This window comes from Saccostrea echinata, unplaced genomic scaffold (genome assembly GCF_033153115.1).
Source record: "Saccostrea echinata isolate AGI-Se365-2 ecotype Australia unplaced genomic scaffold, CSIRO_AGI_Sech_v1 ptg000003l, whole genome shotgun sequence".
NCBI lineage: Eukaryota > Metazoa > Mollusca > Bivalvia > Ostreida > Ostreidae > Saccostrea > Saccostrea echinata.
Window position 1 is genome coordinate 2,081,890 of NW_026889752.1, and position 26,074 is coordinate 2,107,963.

The 26,074-nt window shown below is 32.8% G+C and overlaps 2 protein-coding genes across 2 annotated transcripts; one reads left to right on the forward strand and one right to left on the reverse strand.

Annotated features, from left to right (window-relative positions):
- Nucleotides 1-1,485: 1,485 nt before the first annotated feature.
- LOC133178653 (uncharacterized) lies at nt 1,486-12,612 on the forward strand. The gene is made up of 6 exons (XM_061313375.1): nt 1,486-1,562; nt 1,671-1,808; nt 2,258-2,934; nt 3,121-3,186; nt 4,625-4,678; nt 6,560-12,612. The coding sequence occupies exons 1-6, from the start codon at nt 1,486-1,488 to the stop codon at nt 11,431-11,433; spliced, it is 5,886 nt and encodes a 1,961-aa protein (XP_061169359.1). The 3' UTR covers nt 11,434-12,612.
- Nucleotides 12,613-14,771: 2,159 nt separating this feature from the next.
- On the reverse strand, nt 14,772-26,033 carry LOC133178509 (uncharacterized). Its single transcript, XM_061313198.1, has 7 exons — nt 25,965-26,033; nt 25,640-25,788; nt 18,198-18,348; nt 16,537-16,776; nt 16,096-16,317; nt 15,359-15,430; nt 14,772-15,022 (listed from the first exon to the last, which is right to left on the reverse strand). The coding sequence occupies exons 1-7, from the start codon at nt 26,011-26,013 to the stop codon at nt 14,847-14,849; spliced, it is 1,059 nt and encodes a 352-aa protein (XP_061169182.1). The 5' UTR covers nt 26,014-26,033; the 3' UTR covers nt 14,772-14,846.
- Nucleotides 26,034-26,074: the final 41 nt, after the last annotated feature.

The window sequence follows — 26,074 nt, forward strand, 5'->3', positions numbered from 1 at the left end:
TAATATTGTGTATTTCATTAAATACAATAAGTTAATTTGCTTTACAATATCACATGCTAAATTATAATAGTTTTCTGATTTTGACTTAAATCATCAAAGAATGCAATATATCTTTTAGGTCACAAATTCATGTACACCCTACCAGATGAAGAGTATTAAAAATATAAAAATTCTTCTTTCTATTAGTGAAAACTTTATTTGACTCTTATTTGCTCCAATGAAAATAATATGACAAAAGTAGTCTTTAATTATACCCCCCGCAAACGAAGTTTAGGGGGGGGTATATTGGAATCAGCTTGTCCGTCTGTCTGTCCGTCTGTCTAGCTGTCCGTCTGTCTGTAGACGAGATTTTGTCTGGACCATTTCTTGGAAACTTTTGCAAGGATTTGTCTGAAAATTTGTAAACTTATTATTCGCCATATGAAGGTGTGCACCTGATATTTTCATCATGATTGGATAATTTTTTTTACATTTTACAGGTGTTTTTTCATTTTTATCATGTGGTTTTGTCTGGATCTGTTCCCAGAGACTATTGCATAGATTTGTATGAAAATTTGTACACTTATTATTTACCATATGAAGATGTGCACCTGGTATTTTCAACATTATTTGATAATTTTTCTGCATTTTACAGAATCTAGAATCTAGAACATGTGTACAAAAATGTGAACTACAGCTTAAAACAACTCATTAGAACTATTAAAAAAAATCACAAAGTATTAAAAACAGTTTTTACATTACACAGCAGATAGTGTAAATCCATTTGTCCCTTGGGAGTAATGAGTGGACATGCATCCAGTTAAGGATTAATTATTGAGTTCAGTGTGGGAAGCTGTTAGGGCATCTCTGATCAAGCAGGTCTTATCTATATCTCCTGGGAATTGGGCAGAAAGAAATAAAGATCTCTGTTGTCTAAGTCTCATAATTGTAATATACATAGTTACTGGAACCAGCCTTTTATTTTTAAAATGAGTTTGATATAAAGGTATTAAGATCAATTTGATTTTGTATAATTAATTATGATAATTTTTTTTTCAACAATCAATTTGCAGAGTGTCATGTCTCACAAAGATGACAGATAGTTGCAAACTATTTTTTCAATGTAATAAAAAACACTGTAATTATTAGTATTGATGTTTTATTAGGCTGCACCTTAGTTTCATTCATTAAAAAAAATATAATGAGTGATTAAATTTTCACTTTAAATGTTTAAGCAAATTGTGAACACCTCTCACATCTAGAAAACATTAGTGATTTGGTACCTTCTCTGAAAAACCCAGCGGGGGGTATTTGTCCCTTTTGGACAGTTCTAGTTCATCTTAGCATAAAAGCATATAAATGTTTAAGAGGGGTCATTTTATATACAGATATATATGAATCCACCTAATTAAAGGGCTTTTTTATATCATGTTTACACCATATGATTTTTAAATTGCAGAAACAAACTGTTTTGTTTGTATGACAATGGATTTGACTTATTAAGTGATGGGAAACACTCAAGGGAAACCTACACCACCAGGGAGAAGGAGGGCTCAGAAACAAGATGCTAAATACAGTCCAGGGTAAGCTGCTGATGAAGTTATAGTTGAAGGTTAATTACAATGGGACCAAATGAATATATAGAGAAAATCTTTAAAAATCTTCCTCTACTTTATAATTGTTCACTGCAGAGAGGTGACTGGCACACCATCAAGGTCTGATAGAAGAACTGTGTATCAACATGAGGAAAGTACGGAGGGAGTCGTCCAGGATCAGAGATCTCTATCAGTATCTCTCCACTCTACCAGTACACAGATCTCAACTTCTCAGTAAGTACATGTGTACTCTATCCCAGGTCTAAAACAGCAGCTAGGGTTTCTTTACCTCTGTGTATAATTAAAATAATAAAATAAGATAATTGACCCTACATTTCATTTGTATTACTTTTTCTTTAATTGAACAATATGATCTCTATATTAAGTAGTTAAATTAAGATCACCACCTTTAAAGCAGTTTTGTAAAGATGAGTGGCTAGGGACAGTGAAGCAGACTGCTTTCAAGAAGTTTTTATTAGCATTTTTAAGATTTTGAAAACTGCTATAGTATATTAGTATATAAGAACAGTGAAATAAATGCTAAGAATTTGAAGGAATAGCAAAATAGCTAAATAAATAGCAATACATTTTGTTTTGGGCACATAAGTAATTGTTTCACATAGTTTTATATTCAGTATTTAGAATGATTATTGCGAATGAGCAGCTTAAGCGTTTCCTTACAGGCTACTGACACGTCAACAATCTGTTAATGCACAAGCAGCTGTAGATTGCAGTTTAAAGGATGTGGGTTATGAAATGACCTCAGGAACCCTAAACTTTTACTTACTAGCACGTCTTTTGCTGGATGTTTGCAGTGATGCTTTGAGGGACCTCCTGCGATGCAAGATAGGTGGAGGAGAGGGAATACTTACCAAAGCAATTTACCAAAGCAGAGACAGACTGAATCATCTTAGCAGCAGCCAGAAAAATTTAATCATGCCTCCAGACAACAAACTTGTGCAATATGATACTCTTGACTTTACGTTGCTGTACACAATTTTTCGAAATGTGTGTCGTAACAAGATAGAGTCAGATGCAAGAAAGTGGGGTAAACCCCCACTTGATGGTGATAGCAGCCTCCTTGCTGCCCTTGAAAGAATTCGGCTATGTAGAAATAATTGTTTTGCACATGCCACATCTGCAAGGGTAGATGATATAGAATTCAAGAAGATATGGGAACAAGTTGAAAAATCATTGCAGAAAATAGATGAAAATTTGGAACCAGCAATTGTTTCTATTTGCTACTTAGATGAAATGAAGAAATTAAAAGAAAATCCAATTATAGATCCTAAGACTAAACCCCTTCTGCAACAGTTGGCTGAAAAAGAGAAACAGTTGATGGAAAGTTATGAAATGTCAGGTTGGCTGTTTGCATATATTATTCTTCAGCATACACATAGTACAGTATAAATTCTATTCACTATGTTAATATTTTTTGATAGAAACATATTTTTAATCCAGTAGATAATCAATGGAATAATTACTCAAATATGCTATATGGATGGCGATAATTAAATCATTTTTTGTCATTTCCCTTTTCTTGCAGCAGAGACTGATCGCCTTCTAGAAGATTTAATTGGCATTAGAAAGAAGTACAAGAAGAATATTTGTGGTAAACTAAAACTAATTTATTATATCTCACCAATTTAAGTACCTTGATCAATTTTTTTTTAAATTGATAATATATTCATACCCACAGGCAAACACTGTTGGGGATATTTATGTATATATACAGGAATCACCATGTCCATCTGTGTACACATTTAGTGGGTATAGCGAAGTTTTTCTGGTCTCCCCTGCAAAATTCTTAACGATTCCTTGTAAGATTTTACAGTTATGCTGAAAACAGAGATTAAAAGAAACAAAATTTACCAGGCCACATCTCTCTGCCAGCCTGCTTATCCTTTATCATTCTATCCACCCACAACTTTTCTACTTTTTCCCATTTAACTTTTTAGCTCACATGAGCCAATGCTTTTTCATTAAAAAGTGTTGGATATTTGTCTATAGTTGTCATTTATTGTGTGTCATCTGCAAACCTTTCATATTTTTAATGTCTTCAGAACCACTTAGCTAATTTTAATCAAAATTTAAACTTCCTACAAAATACCCTTGGGTTAAGGATTTTGAGGATTTATATCCTCTTTCTTGAGGAAATCAGTGAGAAATAGAGAAAATATCAATCGTAGGGTCATTTTAAACCAGTAGGTCAGAAAAGACAAAGCTTATCAAAAAGCCCTGGGACTTTGATAAGGGCACAGTAGGTGGCCAGGACTGTATATTCAGCATCCCCATGTAGTGTGGATTCAAGTTTGGTTAGATCTGGACCCTTTTTGGACTAGGATGGGGCCATATAAAGGGGTTAAATATTCTGGAATATTAATTGAAAGATTAATTAGCACATTTGTAAGTAATTGTGTTTTGATGTTAACCTAATTTCTAATGATAAAGACTATAAAGATTAATTATAATTAGCACCTTTGTCTGCAAGTGATGTGTGTTTTTACTGATTGATTGTTGTTGGTTTGCAAGATTATATCACTAATTTGAGACACAAGTTTTGAAGTTAAAGTCAAATTTTAATTTGTTTTATTCAATAAGGTTGATACTTTGTAAAATGCATACTTTATTCGAATACATATGTAGTTAAATTATAATTCTAAGAAATAATGAAAGATAAGAATGTTTTGCTGAATTACAAGGATAATGTTTTGTCTTGTTTTGTTTTCTGTTTTGAAACTCAGATTGTTGGATAAAACCCTCATTCTGGCATTTAGGAAATAACTTTTTATTTCATATAGTTGTAGTTTTGCATTCTTGAGCATTACAAATGCAAATTCATTTTTTTTTCTCAATTTATATTCATATTCATTTTACCATTACATCCATATCCCATTGTAATGTCAGGCATAATGATATTTTTTCTTAATAGGTGTAAGAAAGCTATTTTTCTGTATTATCAAAATGTTCTCTAATCTGATTTGATTTAGTGGTAAAATCTTTAATGAAATGTCAGGTACATTAATATTTTTTTTTAATTTATTTTTCAGCATTCAAATCACAGTTGTCAGTACATTCCTACAGACTAAAGGATCCAAATATTGGTAAGTTTTTAACTCAGATTTCTCTCAATACATTATAATTTTGTCTGTATTCCTTACTCTTGACCAAATTGATTAAAAAACATTCATGATGTTTGCAAATGAACAATAACATTTTTAATCTAGAGAAAAAATAAGGCTAGGGTATATGAATAAAATTATGAGTAGTGAGAGTGCTGTGAAAATCACATATTTTCGTGGGGACAAATTTTCGAGGCTTGATTGATTGTATGTTAATTGTTTTACGTCCCGCTCGAGAATTTTTTCACTCATATAGAGAGGTCACCATATACCGGTGAAGGCCTTCAAATTTAGACCTTTAGTTGGCACTCAGGGCCATTGACCAGTGAGGGTTCTTTATTGTGCCAATGCCTGCCGTGACACGGGGCCTCGGTTTTTGAGGTCTCCAAAGGACCTGCAACCTTCACTTCAAAGTGCTGAGCACTTGACAAAGGAACAGTTGTTACCTAGGTCAGTCGCGGCTGCGATTCAAACACACGACCTTTTGATCACGGAGTGAGCGCTCTACCGACTGAGCGACCATGACGGTTTCAAGGCTTGAGGGAAAAAAATATTTGTTCTGGGGATTTAATTTCTTGGTTAGTGAAGTGTTGAGTAGTTATGTATATGAAATTTTGCATTTCATGGTGGACATGAATTTGTAGGTCTCTTCATACCTCGAAAACAATGAAAATTAAACTCCCACAAAAATTAGTGATTTCTCAGTATCTTAAATGTTCTACTTATCCACACTAGAAAAGTCAGAGCAAATGTAGAAGGTATTTGACCAGAATAAACTTTTAGTGCAGGATGGACAGGGAGAGCGCACAGAGTGTAAAGCCTGAATGCTTAGAAAACAGAGCAAATGCTAAATAAAAGCTGAATGCATGGTGAAAGAAATTATGGAGATTTGATCATGCAGCAACCCGTATTTACATTCTGATAAATGTTTGAAAATGATGTCTTATAACTTATATTTACATTTGTGATTGATTTATTTTAACAAATATTTGGATACTATAGTTTGAAACCATGAAATGATTAATTTTGCCAAACTTCAGCGGTATAAGTTAAATGTTTGAACACTTCGATCACTTATGACGTCACTATGAAATTTATTCGATCATTTATGACTAAACAATGAATTTATCATCAGGTGACAAACCTATTTTTACACAGACTTAAATACGCCTTGCTCAGAAAGTGTTATATAAGGGAAACATTTGCAAATGTAAATATGCATATATTTTTTATTTCGAGTTACGGTGTGGCAATCATCATGGATAAATTCTATAAAATTCTTTCTAAAAACATTGTTCCTCCTACAGTTTCAATATGAATGTAAAAAAAATGATAAATGATTAAACTTGGAAATTTCTGTAAAATTGTTTCAAAAGGCTATTTTTGCTGCAGTTTTAGTTCGATTTCAATGAAACTTTTCAATAAAGAGACTAAACCAGGGAACATTATTTTTTATTAGCATTTTCATAATTTCAGGTCCATGCACTAACACAATTTTACTCTAGTTAGCTATAGTAAATGCTTTAATTTGATACAATGATTTACTATGAAACTTTACTTTAGAACTTTTTCTGAGATTTGAAGCTCAAAATCTCCTAAAATCAAAACTAAACTGATGAAAAATTCGGAAATAATATGTGAACATACACGTTATAATGTCTTTTAACATAAAAAAATGTACATGTATGAATTCAAGAACATAAAATATAACAGTCTGAAATCTGCAAGTGCTACTTTTCACTTTCATTGTTTTGAAGATAGAACCAGTAAAAATGAAGTCTCATCAGTGACCTCTGATTTAAATTTTAATGTTTGAGGCACATTTTACTAAATTGTATTTATTGTTCTTTTTTCATGTTGTAGGTCAAACAGAACACTATTTGAAAGAATGTAAGATGGAAAACGAATTTTATGTGAAAACAAGTTTATTCTGTGAGACAGAAAAGTTTCTAAAAAAATATAATTGTGTCATAATTGTTGGAAAACCAGGAACAGGAAAAACGGGGATTGCAACACAGTTAATGTTCAAATATTGCGATGAATTTGTTGTTCGCAAATTGGATAGTCCTACCGATTTTCAGATGTTAGTCGATCCAACAATGAAATCTTTTATTTTCATTGATAACATATTTGATTGCACTGATGTAACTTTAAAAGACTGGTGGAAAAAGTTTGATTACATAGAAAAGTTTGTGTGTTCAAAATGTGTCAACCAGAAAGTCGTTAAGAGTGATAATGCCAGTGAGGACACTGAAGCAGAGGTTCCAGAATTCATAACATATGTAGTCATGACCACTAGACCACATTTGCTTGAAGCAGCAAAAGATAGAATGGATAAAACTCACTCTTTGCTGGAAAAATATGTTTTAGATATTGATTCAGAACAGTTTAGTCTAAGTGCTAGGGAAAAACGAAATATATTGGAAGCTAAATTTAAGTATGCAAGCCAAGTAAAAAATATCAAGGAAGAAGAATTTTCAAAAGAAGATTGGACAAGTATTTTTGAATCCTGTCCTCCATTTGGGTTTCCTTTATGTGCCCATTTATTTGCATGTGACGAAAGATACAGGAAAGATGGAACAAAATTTTTCTCAAATCCTCACCAGTATATGCTTGATGGACTGAAGGATGTTCTTAATATTCAACGTTCAAGACGCAGAGAGGCACTTTTTATTCTAATGCTGGTTTGTGATATGAAGAATACGAATGTGGCTTATGACGATGAGGATGAATGTTGGAAAGTCCTTAGTGATTTGGGACTTACAGATATTGATGAATTATCTTTAAAAAAGAAAGATGTTAAAGATCTGCCACAAGCTGCATCAGATCTTGAAGAGACGTATTTGAGAGAATGCAGTACACAAGGGTATATATTTATTCACCCAAGTGTACGAGAAGCTGTAGAAAATTACTTTATTCAAAAATACACACAAAAAGCTATCGAAATACTTCCTATGCATGTTCTGTCTAGAAAGTTGTTTGCAGAATGTTGCTCTGATGAACATGCACCTTTGATGAACCTACTTTCAGAACAAAGATTGGCTAAACGACTAGTAAAAGAAATTAATGAGGGGAATATTTGTGAAGTTTGCAAATTCCCTGGACTGAAAAACAAGAACTTTTCGGGTGTATTTTTGAGTGAAATTACACAAAATGCAGAAACTGTTAAAAATGTAATGAGTGTTAAGGATACTTGTGGATTTCCTTTTATGTATTGGTTCACAGCATATGCACTTCTTGACACAGTTCTTCAGCTATTAAAACATGAAATACTGGAGGAAGCATTAACAGAATCAGAAATTTTAATGCAGTATGGATATTCTCTAATTGCATCATGTGCCTCAGAAAAAAAGATTAAAATTACTGGATTTATTTTAGAAAAGTATTCAGGCAAGGGTATCCAAAATTTCTATGGAGATGAGAACTCCTCCTCATTAGGAGAACAGTCAAACCAGGGTTTTATATATCCTCTTTCAGAAGCACTAAGAGCAAGAAATGAAGAAGCTATACAACTCCTGATGGAAAAAGAAGCATGTTTTCCATCCTCAACATGGAAAGGATGGCCTTTTCTACATGCTTGTCACAATGAACCAAAAATATGTTGCTCAGAATTTCTTGAGGCTGTTCTTTCTTTTGACAGAAACGAAAGCCTGTTTGAAAGTAATGAAGAAAAGGGTGCCTTGAAGTATGATCAAATTAGAGGAACAGAAGAGACATTTCTCGAAAGTATAGTGTCAAAAGTTGAGAAGTCCATAAGGCTGCATCAGGAATCATGCCAAAGGATTTTATTATATTTAGTTCAAATTCCTGATTTGGAAATATCAGATGGTATTATACATGCTTTTTGTTCAATACCTGAAATCAAGCACTACTCAGAAAAGGAACGATTAAATCCATTAAACTTTGTTGATGACAATGGAAATACCATTCTTCATCTTCTTTTAAATTACCAAAAGAATCAACCAACCATGGCAGGGAACTATGACGATATTGCCCAACCTGAGGATGATACAGAAAAAGAAGACAGAGATGAAACGTTACCTATGCTTCCAGAGGAAGTAACTGGTGAATATCAACGTGATGTTGTCTTTGAGCGAATGGAAGAGAAAAGTGTTCACTTACGGACAATACGGAGATTTTACAAAAAAGGTGCAGACATTAATATGAAAAATAAGATGGGAGAGACACCACTAATAATTGAAATCAGCAAATTTTGTCCATCAATAGATGTTGTGAAAAGCTTGTTACATTATCAAGCAAATCCCAATGCTCAGGATATTTATGGAAGAACTTGTTTACATACGCTTCTTCTCCAAAATTATGAGAAAAACATACAAGTAGAGAAGTTTCTTGCTCTTCTAATAAAATCGGGGGCAGATGTTAACATGGTTGATAAATTTGGCAATAGTCCTATTTTGTTAGAGTTGAAGAGACAGAGGCCAAGGAAAGTTATTTTAAATCAGCTTATAGATGCACAAATAGACATGAGAATAGCAGACAGTAATGGAAAAACGGCACTACGTGTTGCATTATCAGCCTCCTACGAGAATGACATAATGAAAAAAGAAATTGTTAAAATCCTATTAAAATCGAAATCTGTGGACGTGCTTTCCCGTAATAAAACTGGGATTTCTGCTTTTAGATTTGCTTTGGAGGATTCGAATATCGAAGATAATATTTTAATACAGATTGCTCTCCACGACTCGTGTTGTTTTCCTCTCCATGAATGCATAAAAGAAGATGTCGAGGAAACCATTAAAATTGAAGGTATTACACAATTGCTTTCGACTGGTAATGACAAGCTTCAAATTTCTGCAAAAGATCCGGATGATCGGACCCTTTTGATTACTGCTGCTCAAGCTTGTCCACATATGCATAAACTTTTTGACTTTTTGTTGTCGAGAGATGTGCCTATAAATTCAAAGGACTCTTATGGAAAAAGTGCTTTGTTTTACTTGATGGAATCCGATGCTGAATTTAGCGCACGTGAGGCCTCGTTCAACTTGCTTTTGGCAAAACGACCTTTGGTTAATGATGAAATAGAGAATTTTGAATCACACTCACCTTTATTGAAAGCAATGCAATCTATGGTTTGTAGATCATTTTTGTTTGACCCAATGGAATTTCCATCTGAAGCCATGGCAAACAAAATTACAACAGAGGAGTCCCCAAAGAAACATGTATCAAGAATAGGTGGACTTTTTCCTGATCGAGTGTCAGATCTGAAAATTGAAGTTGTCCAGAGAATGCTTGATATTTGTACTGCGGACCTTAATTTCTCAGTGGATGAAAAGCATCGTACTTACCTTCATTATTGTGCGAGCTCTCGTTTAGCAGATAAACAAACACTTGCCATCTGCAAACGCCTTGTTGAACTTGGTGTTGATGTTGATCAAAAAGATAAAGATGGGCTCACCTGCATCGATATGGCATTTAAATTCTATGAAAAGAAATTTGACACTCTTGTTTTCTTAATGGAAAAAAGTACACATTTACAGGATTTGGACATAGATAAATTATTGGAACATTTGGCAGATAATGCTAATTTATATGAGAAATTGGTTCAGTATCTGATAGAAAACATATTTGAATTAAATAAGCCAAAGCGAAACTTGTTTCATTATTTGGCTTCAATTGGTTATTATGCCAAAGACCAACCAAAAGTGGAGCGCGAAGCAGTGTTTGATAAACTTCAAGAAAACTTCCCAGCAAATGAAAAAAATAAAGACGGGCAAATTCCGTTGCATACTGCAATTGAAAGTAATACAAGTGTGTCCTGTATTCGAAGCTTTGTGCGGATAAGTATATCGTATCTTGACGAGCGGGACTTTGAGGGAAACACAGCTTTACACTTGGTTTTGAAGTCGGACAGAGAGGATGTTGACGTACTTACAATAGTGAAAAAGATGCTTAAGTTTAAAGTTGATATCAATGCTCAAAACGACTTGGATAGAACACCTCTAATGATAGCTGTAAGATGCGACAAGGATAGGACAAGTACAATAAAAGAACTTCTCAATCACAAAGAACGACCAGATTTGTTATTGCGTGACCGTGCCGAATTTTCAATTCTTCATCATTGCATAGACACGCCAAAGGATGATTTCACTGCCCATTGTATTCTGTCTATTTTTCTAGATTCAGGTCTGTCACTTCCAATAAAATCAAAAACACTTAAAGGATTAACTGCCCTTAATTATGCCGCAAAATATGTCCATTTTAGTCGCATATTGTGTATAATAAAGATGCTTCAGACCAAAGGCTGCTCAACTGAAGCTGTTGATAAAAAGGGACAATCGCCTCTCTATAATTCAGCGACTAATCTCAAAGGAGTAAATCCTTTAATTGTTCTAGAAAGATTACTGCGTGCATATATTTTTTTGATTCATGGAGATTCGGATATGAAAACAAACAACGGAGACAGTGTGTCTTCTGTGTGTGAAAAATTCGATTACATATCTCTTCAGGATCTTTTAGACATTGACATCATGGATTCTGATAAAGCATACGATATAATAAAACGAGCCTGGATTACTGTTTCAAGTGGACAGTTTCCTAAGAACAACTATGAACATCTTTTCAAATTCAAAGATGAAAAAATAAAGTCATTGATTTTGGATTCACTGCCATATTTGTCCCATCGTATGTTAGACAATTTAAAAAATGAGGAACCGTTAGTGGATGATACCTGTCTCTCAAGTGTACCTGACCTTGAACATGCCCTGTCTCAGCAATAATGGTGTGACTTAATGGACATCTTCAGAATAACTTGCGTTGATCTGGATAAAATTATGTACACTGTATGAGACAAAATAAGAAAAGGAAATGCAATATTGACGTTGAATTAACCAAAAAAAATCTTTCTTTTACATTTTGTTAATTTTTTGAATTTTTTTTTTTTTTTTTTTGAAAGGCAGCCATTTAATGTTGTTGATGAAATCATTACTTTTATGATATATATTTTTTTCATGTTTATTGTGGATATCTGAATTTAATCGCTCATGTTATTAAGTGTAACTGTCAGTCACTGCCAATACGTAATGAAATAGTCTATGAAATACCTCCTATGGATTGCTGAAATATAAGTCATTTTTATATTAAAGAAAATGTTTTGGATACGACCACAATGACAACTAACCATATTTTCTATGTCTACATTCAAACATGAATAGGAATACATAGCAGGGAACCATACTAGAAGTACATTTCCGTAATATGAAGCAAGCTTTACTGAAAGTAAAACTGCAGAAACTCGTTTCCCTCAATCACACTTTATATGTGAAACCTTGCACTTTTTTGTCAAATGATCTGACATTAAGTGTAAAAATACAATTGAATGTAGATATGATAACTTATCTTGATTATTTACCGGGTATTCTATTTTATGTTCACTTGATGAATCTTTGACTTATATATGATGATCCTTGAAGTAAAATAGTTGATAACAGTTGCAGCAAAGAAAACTTTAAAATGCAAAGAATTAAAAGAAAATGAAGGTACCGATGTGTGAAGATTATTATAATGAAAATAAATTGCACATTTTTAAAAGGAAGCTTTTTGAAACTACGAGTATTTTAATGGTGAAACATTTCCTTACAACATAAGAGGTTCTGTGTCCACAGACGTCAGTCGGCACACAACCCTCAACATGGAAATGGATGCAGCGAAGAAAATCTTGCTCAGAATTTAAACAGACTGCCAATTACACCGTCTTTTGTGATGTGTATTTTTATCTATCTTTGTAAATAGGCCTACTCAGATTTCAACCCTGTGTCCAGGATAAAATGTGTACGAGGGTCTTTCCTCCCTATTAATTTTAGCTGCATATATGTTGCTAACAAATAATATACGTATACAATGTATGTACTTCATTAACTTGTTGTTTGTAAACTTTGTTTAAAATGACTTAAATAAAATAATACCTCTGACTATTGTTTGTTGATTTATATAAAATGCACAGGAAGAAAACAACATAAAAATGTTTAAAAAGATTTATTATTTTAAAGGAGTGTAGTAAAATTAACAATTACATAAAACTGTTTAAAAAGATATATCATTTGAAAGGAGTGTAGTAGTTTTGATGACAACTTATTCTTACTAAGAACTGATATGAACACATACATGATGGTAGTACAGAAAACAAAAGACCCATGGGCCACAGTGCTCATCTTGGTCACTGTGGTTCAGCTTTCTTCATCAGCTGTTTTTGTTTTCCTATATATACTTATGTGAACTCAGATTATCCATTTTGGCCCCTACCTACCCCTGGGGTCATGATTTGAACCGCGAATCTTCACTACCTGATGATGCTACCATATCAATAAGAATGAGCATGTCTTTGCTGTTCTTGAGATTTTTTCCCTTAAATATTCCTATGTAAGACCTTGATCGTTCATGTTAGCCCCTCCCTACCCCGGGGGTCATGATTTGAACAAATTTTAATCTACACTAATTGAGGTTGCTTCCATATCGATTTGACTACTAGTAATCATGCCTGTGCTGTTCTTGAGAAGAAGATTTTGAAAGATTTTTCCCTTTATATTCCTACGTGAAATTTTGATCTCCCATTGTGGCCCCACCATACCTCCACATTGTGTAATGAACCTTTCACATAAGTTTCAACTCTTCTGGCCCAGTACTTCTTGAGAATATTTTGAAAGATGTTACCAAATTATTACAAATTCTTAATTATCCCCCATTTAAAGAAGGCCTGGCCCTTCATTTCAATAAATTTGAATCCCCTTCTCCCAAGGATGCTTTATTGCAAATTCAGTTCAAATTGGCCCAGTTGTTCCTGAGAAAAAGTCAAAAATGAGAGGCTTACAGACAGGCTACAGACAAAATGTGACCAGAAAAGCTCACTTGAGCTTTCTGCTCAGGTGAGCTTAAAAGCTAACATATTTCACATCTGTTTAAAATTATGTGTATAAAAAATAAAGGATTTTGATAATTTTGCTTCTAAATCAATTGCATCAAGATCATTTGTTTAACACTTTTCACAGCTTACTTTGAACTGATATACAAAGAAAAGGTTTGATTATGAATAAAATGGAAAGTACATTGTATACATATAAATAAAAAATAGCAATTAACAACAAAGAACTACAATGAATTGTATAGCTCCAGAACAGAAAAAATTAAAAAAAAAATAGTATTATTTCTTTTATCAAAGTAACTACTCACTAATTGAACCTCCAGAATGCATCCTTATTGTATGAATATTTAAAAGAATTGTTATTTTGAAAAGAAGAGTCTTGCATCATTCGATGCTTAACATAAGAATGACATCACTCAACATAAGGAATGTAAAACATATAAACTTATATTCATGTCTATTAACTAATATGGTACACATAAATACATGTATAAAAACGCATAATGAAAATAAATGTTTAAAATTTTAAAATATGCAAGAAAAAAATTGCATTATTTGGAAGAAAAAATCAGATGTAAATATGCAAATCACAAACAGTGCAATTTTTTTTTAATTTATGATATCAAAAGTCAAATTGTGTATAATGCACTAGAAAACAAGTATGAATGGAATCTTCATATAGGGAGGTGATGTGATATTGCATGGAATGACAAACACAGAGATAAGTCTAGATGACAATAATATTAAATGGATATGCACAACCTTTCGCACATTTTACAAGTACAGCTAAACTTTGGTAACTAGAACATGGCTATTTCAAATACAATGGCTCAAATACCATGGATATGTTGAAGTGTGTTGGAGGTCCAAGCATTTTTTCTTGGAGTATTTTACCCTCAACATTTTGAATCTTTGGATATTTTGAAGTTTTTTTTTTTAATTGGTCCCATCGAGTTCAAGATAATAAGGCTTTACAGTATATCTCACAACCATAAAATAGCAAAATTTTCTTCTTATTATAATAATAAAATTCACAACAAGAAAATCATAAAAAAAAAACATTTAAACAATTGGAATGAATTTCAATATATATATATATATATATATATATATATATATATATATATATATATATATATATATATATATATATATATATATACACAAAATATATCAAAATGATATGTGTATTGAAGTCATGATATGTATATTCCAATCCATAAAATGGCACAGCCTTGTAGAAAAACAGTTCCTTTCTAAAAGATGAAGTTTTTCTCAGATTTTGTATAAAAACTTCACTAATAAAAGGCTAAAAATCACAACTATTGAACTGTACATCACATGATTGCCTGAATTGCACTTGTTTCCCTTGCAGAAGCAGTAGTTTACGGCTCGCTGATAGGTGGTGATAAATTTTTTACAACCAATGTAGTCTGTGACTGGCTGCAAATCTGAAAAGAGATACCAAAATCCCTAAAAATACTGTTTAACAGTCACACTTTACAAGATTACATTAATTTTATACAAGTCTGATACAAGTCTGATAATACAATACATTACACTGAACATTATTGGTACTGTATTTTTCAGATTGGTTTTTCATTTTCTCCTCTGTTCTTTGCATTATTAATATGTAATATTTCAAAAATATACCCCCTTATTCTTTATTATTCACATCTTTCTTATCTTATTTTGCAATTTTTTGTGTCATGGCTATACAGTGAATTTCTCTTACACAAAAAGGTCACTCAGACAAAAGATAAACCACTCAATGAAATGATAATAACCTGTTCCTAAGCTTTGTAGCACTCTGTAATACTCAATCTGGGAGTAACACTTTCTTCTGGCAACTTGGTATTCTGCAAAATAAAATGAACAATTACTGAAAAAAAAAACATTTCAATTCTATTTTAATGACTATGCAGATAATGAAGTTTGCATTTATAATACCAAAATTTATAATAAAAGAAGTTAACTATGAAGCACCTTATTTTCTATTATTTTCCTTTGATTTTTAATGCAGAAGTACACATAAATTATAAAATCATCATCAGAGAATGAAATGTTACACAACATTTTTAAAGCTATGTACATGTAGGAATGAAAATGTCAACCACCACATGTGTTTTTTGCTGCAATCTCCAAATTTATTATAACAAATTCAAAATATTTGTCAACCAGTGCATGTGTTTTTTTGCCTGCAAAGTCCAAATGTACCATAACAAATTCAAAATATTTAGGTTTACTTTTAACGTGACATGGGGAATGGGGACATAACTCTAACATTCATAAAATTGCCTCATTTTTGTAACTGACTAACATATGTTTCTGCATCTCATTCAATTACCAGAATCAAAGATATTATCTCTCATATATGTGACCACCTGGTCTTCAAGTCTTGAAAAAGCAGTTAAATGACCCAACTCATTCTGAATTCAGATAAATCTGCCCTGAAGGCAATAATTTATTGTTTATATACACATGTACAAATGAATCCCCTTCTGGAATACCCATTAAAACCTACCATCATCCCACTCCTTGGAGCAGACATGACATCCTGTCTCCGTACCCACACCAGAGTCCTCAGGTTTAAATGGTTCTACGTTACAGTAACTACAGGAGTAGCAGGTCAGACCATTCGTTTCCTTGTCGTAATCGTTCCCACTGCCCGGACCCTGTCCCCCAGGGATCACAATCTGTTCATCCCAGTTATTCTGGAACTCGTTGAACGAGCCATCACTCCAACCTTTGAAGGGAATTTATAAAATGGAGTATTTCTTCGAACGATCTTTCTCTAATTTGATAGTAGAATTTATCTTTCTCAAAAGATTCTAAGCAGTTTTAGCATTATTTTTCCTTAAAGATTGGCCTATTCCAATTTTTCTTGTCTTTTCTTGCAAGAGCAAGCAATTTTAATAGTTGAAATTTTTTTAAATAGAAACATGTCCTTTTATGTTCAACATACCACCAGGATTACTGCCATCTGGATACAGGTTCCCTGGATTAGAGTAAGGAATCTGCCTGATTCGGAGCGTGAATCCAATTTTGCTATCTTTTTTATTGTCAGTAACAAACTGTACAGTCAGTTCATTCTGTGTAGTTTTGAAGGATCTCAGATTGGGGAAATCTGCGGAGGATCGGATTTTCCCACACAAACCTCCAGGGGGAAATCCAGGGATCAGTCTGGCATTGTCAACACGAGGCCCTGCAAAGGGGCGAAGTTCCACATAAATTTGAAATTGCAAATAAATATTTGTTTGTATACTCAATGTTTGCATTCATAATGAGAAAAGTTTCTCAATTATCAAATATCATTACCACATTTTTCTATAAAAAATGTTCAAACTTGTAGTATTGTGGATGCCAATTTGAGTACACAAACATTTTTATTCAGCTTTAATTAGACAGTTTTAAAATCTAAAAGACCAAGGCATATGTATACATTTAGGTCCTGATCTTTTTGTATACAAATTTAGCAACCCCATTGAGCAATGTAGAAAAAATAAAAGATGTCCAGGACAGTTTCTGAAGTCCGAGTTGGATTGAGAAACTGAATATGAGTTATATGTCACCTTTATATATATAAAATAGGGATGTCAACGAATTTTCGAACATTCGAATATTCATTCGATGAGTTGATATTCGAATATGAATTTAAGATTCGAATATTCGGTGTTTTTTCAGATTTCATAAAAAAGAAGTACTGTGATTAATAAATTTTGATTAGAACAGTGCTGGATTTATCCCTGTTTAATTTACTAGCGATCAATTTTGATCGCCTGATTTCTTTCACTACTTTCTTGTCATATATATCTACAAAATTATTTTGTTTTGAGTAAGGTATTAAAGAATTATACAACAATGCTTTATGTATAATAACAAAACGTACTTTCCTAGTTTTTATTAAATAAATACGATCGGATCTAGAATCGAGGACAAAAAATGAAAACCTTCTTAGAATGTCTAAAAGACCTGAACAGTAAACTTATCAAAATAAATTTAATTGATCATTGAATGATTGTCCGATAGAATTAGTCTGTAATTAATATTGTAGTGGGGCTCAATTTCAGAATAAATGTGTAAATTACTTGATTATCTTGGGTTGTACATAATCTTGAATTTTATATTCATTATCGGGAAATTAGTTACATGTAATTACCTAGGAAAATTGTCTATGGTAATATTTGTTTATATTTTAAAAACATTGTATCAAAGATTATAATCATATCTCTTATTAGGTTGATAATTGTAATTAATTACATGTATTGAAATCTGAACAGTATACAACTATCCTTGGTAAGGCGACTGGTTCCTTGGAGCTACTATAAATACACATGTATCATTTGTTAAAATTATACTTTTCTACATTTAAATCAATCATTTATTTCAAACATTGACAAATATCAAATGGAATTCCTTATTGTACATATACAAAAGTCTTTGTACAATTTTACTTCCAATATAAGAATAACTACGCTAAACCTTTCATGAGAGTAGCATGATGTGTATTTAAAATAAACCAGATTTTTATTTATTTTATCGAATATTTGAATATATTCGAATATTTTCATTGAATATTCGAATATTAATCATTGACAAAATTGACATCCCTAATATAAAACAAACCATTAAAAAGTTTCAGAAAATCTTTGCAGTAGGATGGAATGCCATCTTCATTAACAGGACCATGGTTGGCATCAATGTCAAGAACATCTAAAGCAACTGTTATCTGATGCTCAGGCTTGGCCTTTATGGATACAATACAGTTCCTTGAGTCCTGTAAATAATGAACGATTAAGCTATTACCATGTCAATAGAAGTTATCCACACAAATAACAAATATTAAATTGAAATGATATACTTGTTTATTTTTATCTTAATGGTACACATTTACAGTAACTATTAAAATTAATTTGTTCAATGTTGAAAGACCCAACTGAGAAGTGCATAAAAATTGTTTTCTGTAAACTTAGCTACACTAAAAGTGTTGAATGCAAGGCACAATATATAAATTCAGTTTCCTAGACTCACTACCCTTACTTATGCCTTTGTATGCCTTCTGGGCCCAAAATTGGAAATAAATATATTACTTACTTACTTCCCTTTGAATGGTCAATCAGAGAACCCCCCCCCCCCCCTCTTACTATTTGCCATCCTTATTTTTTTTTTTTTAATTACAGTCCCTGAAACGTTCTACTTTCCCATTTTTCCGTTCGCTCACCGTTCGTTCAGCGTGCGTTCACCGTGCGTTCACCGTTCGCTCTCCGTTCACAGTTTTGCGTTCAGCGTTCACTGTGCGCTCGCGTTCACCGTTCACAAAGCGTTCACCGTTCGCTCTTCGTTCGTTCACTTTGCGTTCACCTTGCGTTCAGCGTTCACTTATCGTTCAGTCTTCAGTGTCATTTGGAACTCCGAAGTGAAAGGATTTATCTTTTTTTAAGTAAGGATTTACAGGTTTTGGATTTAATAAATAACATACCGTGTTGAAAGAATCATTTAGATCATGGGGAGAAAAATTATCTACACTATTTATTTTTATTATTCTAACATAGCTGTTAGGTTATTTATAAAATTTATCTGGAAAATAAATGTTGTTATAAGTACATGTATGTTCTTATGTAGAACAATGCTGAAAAATTAAATTTAAATACGGGCAAAATACTGATACTTCAAGCACTGCAACATTTTGTTGTTATGTTAAAGACGAGAAATCGTTAATGGATAGATAATAATCGAAGTCAATTAATTTACCAACTGCAGCAAAAATACAAAAATATTTATTTCTATCACATTTTTTTTTCAATTTATACAGAAATACATGTTAGAACTTGTTCTGAGAATGATAAACAGTACTGCGGATATCCAGTTAATTAAATATCTTTAGAGCGAATTAAATTGATAGCTATAGTGTGGTTAAAAAAATATTTGTTTAAAATGTGATACATTAAATTTTTTTTTCTACTTTACATATATAAAGTCTTTAATTAGAGAAAGAGGAATGCCTTTATAACATGATTATCATTTATATAACCAACTGAAGGTGATTTTCCAGTAATGATATTTTTCACCGTAACTTTACATGTTTGTCATTCGATATTATTAAGAGCCCCCCCCCCCCCCTTTTCCTCTAAATCGGTTACTTAGTTAGTATTTCCAGTACATTTTAATTAACATTTAAAAAGAAGTTAATGTGTTTTGTAGCACAAAAATTTCGGTCTCAAAACAAATATGCATCTAAACAAAGTCCCAATGTATATTTTATTCATTTATTTATTTATTTATTTTAGAAATGTTGGAATCAGATCTAGAAATGATAAGAAATATGTTAAATATTCTTGGAAATACTAACACTTTGCCTTCGGTGTGACGAGACTTTCACACCTGCACAGTGTCGAATGAATTTGATTGACAGGTCAAGCACGTGGACTTCGTGTGAACTTGAAGCAGGAAAATAAAAACCGATTATGACTGTAAAACAACTGGATTTGTTGATAAAAAATGGTTACTTCCACTGCCTGATATATTAAAAAAAAAATTAGAATGTTTGTTTGATATAGGTACAAACATTTGAGGAAGGGGGGGGGGGCTAAAACCGAGTCTCTCTCTCTCTCTCTCTCTCTCTCTCTCTCTCTCTCTCTCTCTCTCTCTCTCTCATTTGTCTGTTTAATAAAAACTATGACAGCAAATTACTTAAATATCAAGTTGTGAATTTTAATATATAACAAATAATATGATTGCCTCTTTGTATCATCTTGTCCTAGTATAATCACGGCCGGGAAATGTCTACAGATACATGTAGAAGTCCTCTCAATAAATCATCATAAAAAATAAAACTGATAACACAAGTGAACTTGTGATGAAATTTATTAAAAGATAATTTACGAAATATAAATGTAGAAGTTTGTATATCCGAAAATAAATCGAGTAAAGTTACATAAAACAAGGACGATTTGAAATGCTCACACACGGACACACACACAAACGTTTTGGTAACTCGGAATAGTCCAGAGTAAAATTGTATTTTCTTGATGACGGAATGTCCAGTACATCTAATATTCACGTCCGGGGTTGTCCACGGCGGTTCTAAAACTGCCTCTCTCACACAACACATGGCATTCACTCAAACTTCAATTAACACATTTACGCAATTATCACACATACGAGTCGGGCGCTCTTTGAGGCAAAGGATTGACACTAATTCCTTAAATAAATATTGAGTGACATTTTCCTTTTTACTGTCTAAACATTAATTGTTAGATAGATAATTTTAAGCATATGTCAAAAAGTAAGTAATTAAAATGATTCTTTTTATAAAATCAAATTGTGTAACATTGTAAATTAATTTTGTAAAATTTACTATGTGACAATCCTTCCCCTCTCCGAGTGAGACTTTGACCCAGAGTCTACATATTATGAAATAATTGAATAATAAAAAATATGACAAGAGTTTAAATGTTTTTGAATTTTAAAACAATTTGTAAAAAGTCACTGATAGTCCGGAGCTCAAAGTCAAAATCCATAAAAGGGAACATAATTTGCTGTCGGTATGGAAGGCTGTCGGGGACAGGATGAAAAGCGCTGTTGTTGTGAAGGTTGATACGTCCGCACTACATGAGGATATGGTGATACGGGGTAGTTAGGGGATGCAGCATTCTGTTGTTCTTTATTATGTTTCGGTCTTTTTTTCCTCGAGGACTGTTTGCCTTCTAGGCGGTTAGGATGACCTGGCGGGTACCAAACTTTTCTTGTTCTGCGCGCTTCCATAGCTGGCATTTGTGTGGAGGCGTCGCTGACGTCCCTAGCGTTACAAGTGTCCGTGTTGATCCCGACACTTTTTTTCTGTATTGGAACTGGAACACAGGGTGTCGGTGGTGCTAACTTAATAAAGCATAGTTGTCGCTCCTTTGCAACGAGCCGATCAGCCACTGAATGAAGGGATTCTTTGAGTTCATAAATTTCTGTCTCCATTCTTCCGATTTTCTTTTCAAGGGCTTTGTTCTTCGTGCGCGCGTCTGTGAGTTTGTCTTCCAAGTCCTCAACATGTACTTTTTTCCTTTCCTTCTCGTCTTTATTCTTTTTCCACGCGACCGAGAGTTTACACTCTAAAGATGAAAGTTTTTCTTCCTGGCTCACAATTGTTTTCTTTAAAATCCGTATCTTATCAGTTAATGACGCCCTTTTACGGTGTTGGTCAGCTGAAAACGTTGGAAACAGAGAATTGATTGCAAATAGAAACTCAGCCTGAGACTCAATGCTGTAAAATGGCAATTCCATGGCAGACACGCGTCTAGACTTAAATTCGTTCCAGCGTTTTTGGTCTCGTTCTTTCTTGTGGACGGACTTCTTTTTCACGACAAGAATGGTCACTTGCTTTGTTTCAGAGTTCCTACATTGTTTGGAAAGATGGCCAAATTGTTGACATTTAAAGCACTGTAGATTCATCGCCTTACACTTGATAAGATGTCCTTTGTAGAATAACTCTCCACAACGATAACACATTGAATTTGACATTATTACGCGATTTTGGGGAAATTAACTGCTTTGGTAAGAGTCTTGGTACCAGGATCTAGGTATTGCACAGGAAATGCAATACCCCCGGGTAAATTACCCTTTGGATACTCCACCAATTAACACAAGTGAACTTGTGATGAAATTTATTAAAAGATAATTTACGAAATATAAATGTAGAAGTTTGTATATCCGAAAATAAATCGAGTAAAGTTACATAAAACAAGGACGATTTGAAATGCTCACACACGGACACACACACAAACGTTTTGGTAACTCGGAATAGTCCAGAGTAAAATTGTATTTTCTTGATGACGGAATGTCCAGTACATCTAATATTCACGTCCGGGGTTGTCCACGGCGGTTCTAAAACTGCCTCTCTCACACAACACATGGCATTCACTCAAACTTCAATTAACACATTTACGCAATTATCACACATACGAGTCGGGCGCTCTTTGAGGCAAAGGATTGACACTAATTCCTTAAATAAATATTGAGTGACATTTTCCTTTTTACTGTCTAAACATTAATTGTTAGATAGATAATTTTAAGCATATGTCAAAAAGTAAGTAATTAAAATGATTCTTTTTATAAAATCAAATTGTGTAACATTGTAAATTAATTTTGTAAAATTTACTATGTGACACTGACGCATAAGTATATTATTGCATTAAAATTTTAAAATACGAGTGTATTTATGCAATGCGTCCACATACTTTTGTAAAATATTTTTTTCTCATTATTTTACACGGAATCGCCTTGTATGGTTGTTACAACCATTGTAATTCATTCTATAAGTCCGTAGTTTTCTCTTCTAAAATCCACATTATTTGTAATGGTTTTATATATATCAAATAAGAATAAACATATTTATTTTACAACTAGATTAATTTCATCTGTTCTACTACAGCGTTCGGTAATAATTACAATATTTAACAGCGAGAAAAATCGTGTTATTAAAAAGTTGAATTTAAACATCGTACATATGTGCAGAAAATATTGTAAGAAACTTAAATTAATAATTTAACTTAATGTGCATGTATCGTCTTTCTTAGGACAATTTTCATTGGTTTGTTTATTTATTTATTTATTATTTACTTTTTTATCACCAGGCATTAGAATACAATGGAATAGTTTCAGTGCAAGGAAAAGATCAGAGGTATTCCGAATAAATCGTTCATCTTGCGCTCACCGTTCGTTCACCGTTCACTTTGCGCTCGCGTTTGCGCTCCGTTTGCGTTCTGCGTTCGCTCACCGTTCACACATCGTTCACCAAGTTGCGTTCAGCGTTCACACATCGTTCACTCACCGTTCGCTCTGCGTTCGTTCAGCGTTCGTTCACCGTTCGTTCACCGTTCGCTCACCGTTCAAGTGGGAAAGTAGAACGTTTCAGGGACTGTATGTCCAACAACCCACATTTTTCAAGGTGAGTAGGTAGAAAGGTATTCTTTTTAACTATCTTACACATTGATAATTGTCATAAAACGTAGGACTGCTAGACAGATTTAATATCTATTACTATAAAAACTTTCAGTCTAAATGCATCTTAGAGAAATGGTAAACCTTAACTTTAGAAATGGTACAGACAATGTGTATCCCTGCAAACAATAAATTTGAAGTGCTAAAAAAATTCATAAGGGGGGATGACTTTTACAGGCCAATCAGATCATCAGATAAATCATTTTTTATTGTTTACCTTATTTTTCTTTTCTTTACCATATAACAATTGCCAAGGTTAATTTTTGTAATTTACAGGTATTGTTGACATTGTCAGTTTATTGTATGAACTAACCCATCTTAGGCCAAACAGAAAAATTAAATTAATTGTTTTTATACAGAGAACTGTAAAAAATAAACACTGAAAACTTGCAAAGGACAAACGAAAGTGTTTGTAAAATCAGTTTTTCTTTCTAAATTAGCAACAAAGGGACAAACTTTTTGTTTGAAATGAATTCATTTTACTCATTTCTTAAATACTAGCATGGATCTACAGAGAAGTGTAAATACATCATCAATTGTTTAGAGGGGATGTGGCATATCCTACAAGTTGCCAGTGGAACAGTGGGTAGAGCATTTCTTTCTAAGGTTGTGAAGTACAGGAAGTAAGGAGTTTATCTTAATGTCACAGATTTGAATCTCTCTATGGAACACAAAAATTAGTACTTCTGATGAAAACTATAAACCAAGACCCTGTCACAGTAGGAGCCGGCACAAAAAAAGATATCTCACTGCTCAATTAACAGGTCCAGCACAATCTCTTGATTTAGCTATATAGCTTGAAATAGCTATATAGCTTTATTAAGCTATTCAAAATAGTTTGATAAAGCTATTTATATGCAGTTTTTCACAAAAATGTTTTATGTAAGAAATAGACAAAAAGTCGCATGTATTTGACTATTCATGTATTTACTTGGGGCTATCAAGACAACAAGCAAAATCAAAGATAGTTCTAACATTGCAGCATTTGAATACTTTTTAGCAAAAGATGAATTTCCATTGTTTGGGTAACTGTACACTACCTTGTGTGCATTGAGGCGTGGATAAGTATGATTACTTCTCATTGTACTGAATTATGACCAATCAATTATCTTGTTGACTGTAATTGGCCTCCTTTATAATTTCATTGAAAAAGTAACTGTATCAATTGCTTTATATAGCCCCAGAAACTTCGAGTACAAAGTCTCTTAAGGTCAAGATCTAGTAAATGATTTTAGACTGCCTTTTTGATGCTAGATCCATTATGATGTCATAATCAAATTAAACTTTCTTTTTCCCGTACTTTACAGCTGTAAATGAATTATGTAGAAAATAAAGTACTTTTCTGGAATTCAATTTGAAATCATGTGAAAAGTAATCCCGAAACCTATATTCAATTTAATATTATTTTAAAGAAGAGGCTAAGAACATACAAAATACCGTTTTCTGGGAGACTGTAGGCAATCTGGACACATTTAATTTGTCTGATATGGAAAAAACTACCATATTCATGACTGATTTTCTTAATTTTTCATTGAAAATGAAAGTTTAAGATATGATTTTTCGTCTTGTTTACCTACAAATTATGCCCCGAAACACCTTATTTGACCAAGCTATACTTATAAAGCTTCATTAAAGGAATTTATTTCTCAAATTTGAGAAATCTGTAGGCTCCTTTTATTTACTAGATCTTGACCTTAAGGAGACGCAATTTGGTGACTGATTTAAACATACATTATTTTCAGAAGAGTTCAAGGTTGAAGATTATCACTGCACCAAGGTGCAACTTTTTGTGCATGCTGAGATAATAACACATTTAAGAAAAAGCTGTGATAAAATAGCTAATTCAAGCTATTCTGAATAGCTTAATAAAGCTATATAGCTAAATCAAGCTATATAGCTAAATCAAGACATTGTGCCAGACCTGATTAACAGCTGATTAATGGCCATACATGTAAGTTCTGATTACAGGTCTAAATTAGCAGCTCTCCATCGGCAATTGATGGTGTCCCAAATTCCCAGTATGAATGAAATATTCTTGAAGTGATATAAAGCAAACAAATACTTATCCTGTATCATACCTGGTAAAAATTATAGGACTGTGACCTAACATCCTCATATCCATCTATGCTGTTTTGAAAGTTGTATTTGGTTCGATAGTACGCTGGATTTCTACAATACTCTTCATAGCAGACAGAACAAAACTCATCTGTTTGTAAAATGATGTCTCCTAAAAAGGCATAAATGATAAATATGATAAAGTCCATGCAAGTGAAGAACCCCTGTCCCCCACATAAAAATAGATCGTTAAAACTAATGATTCCTTTTAAAATATTTTAATCTATTAAATACTCTGGAAAAGAGCAATCTATATGAGTTAAAAATGTAAACTTTAATGAGTCATACCTGCTATAAATGATATTTTTAAGAACATAAACAAAACAAATTTCTCCATCTTGAAATCATTTCCGGAAATAATTGTTGGACTCGTTCATAAAATGCTTCGAGTACCAGTT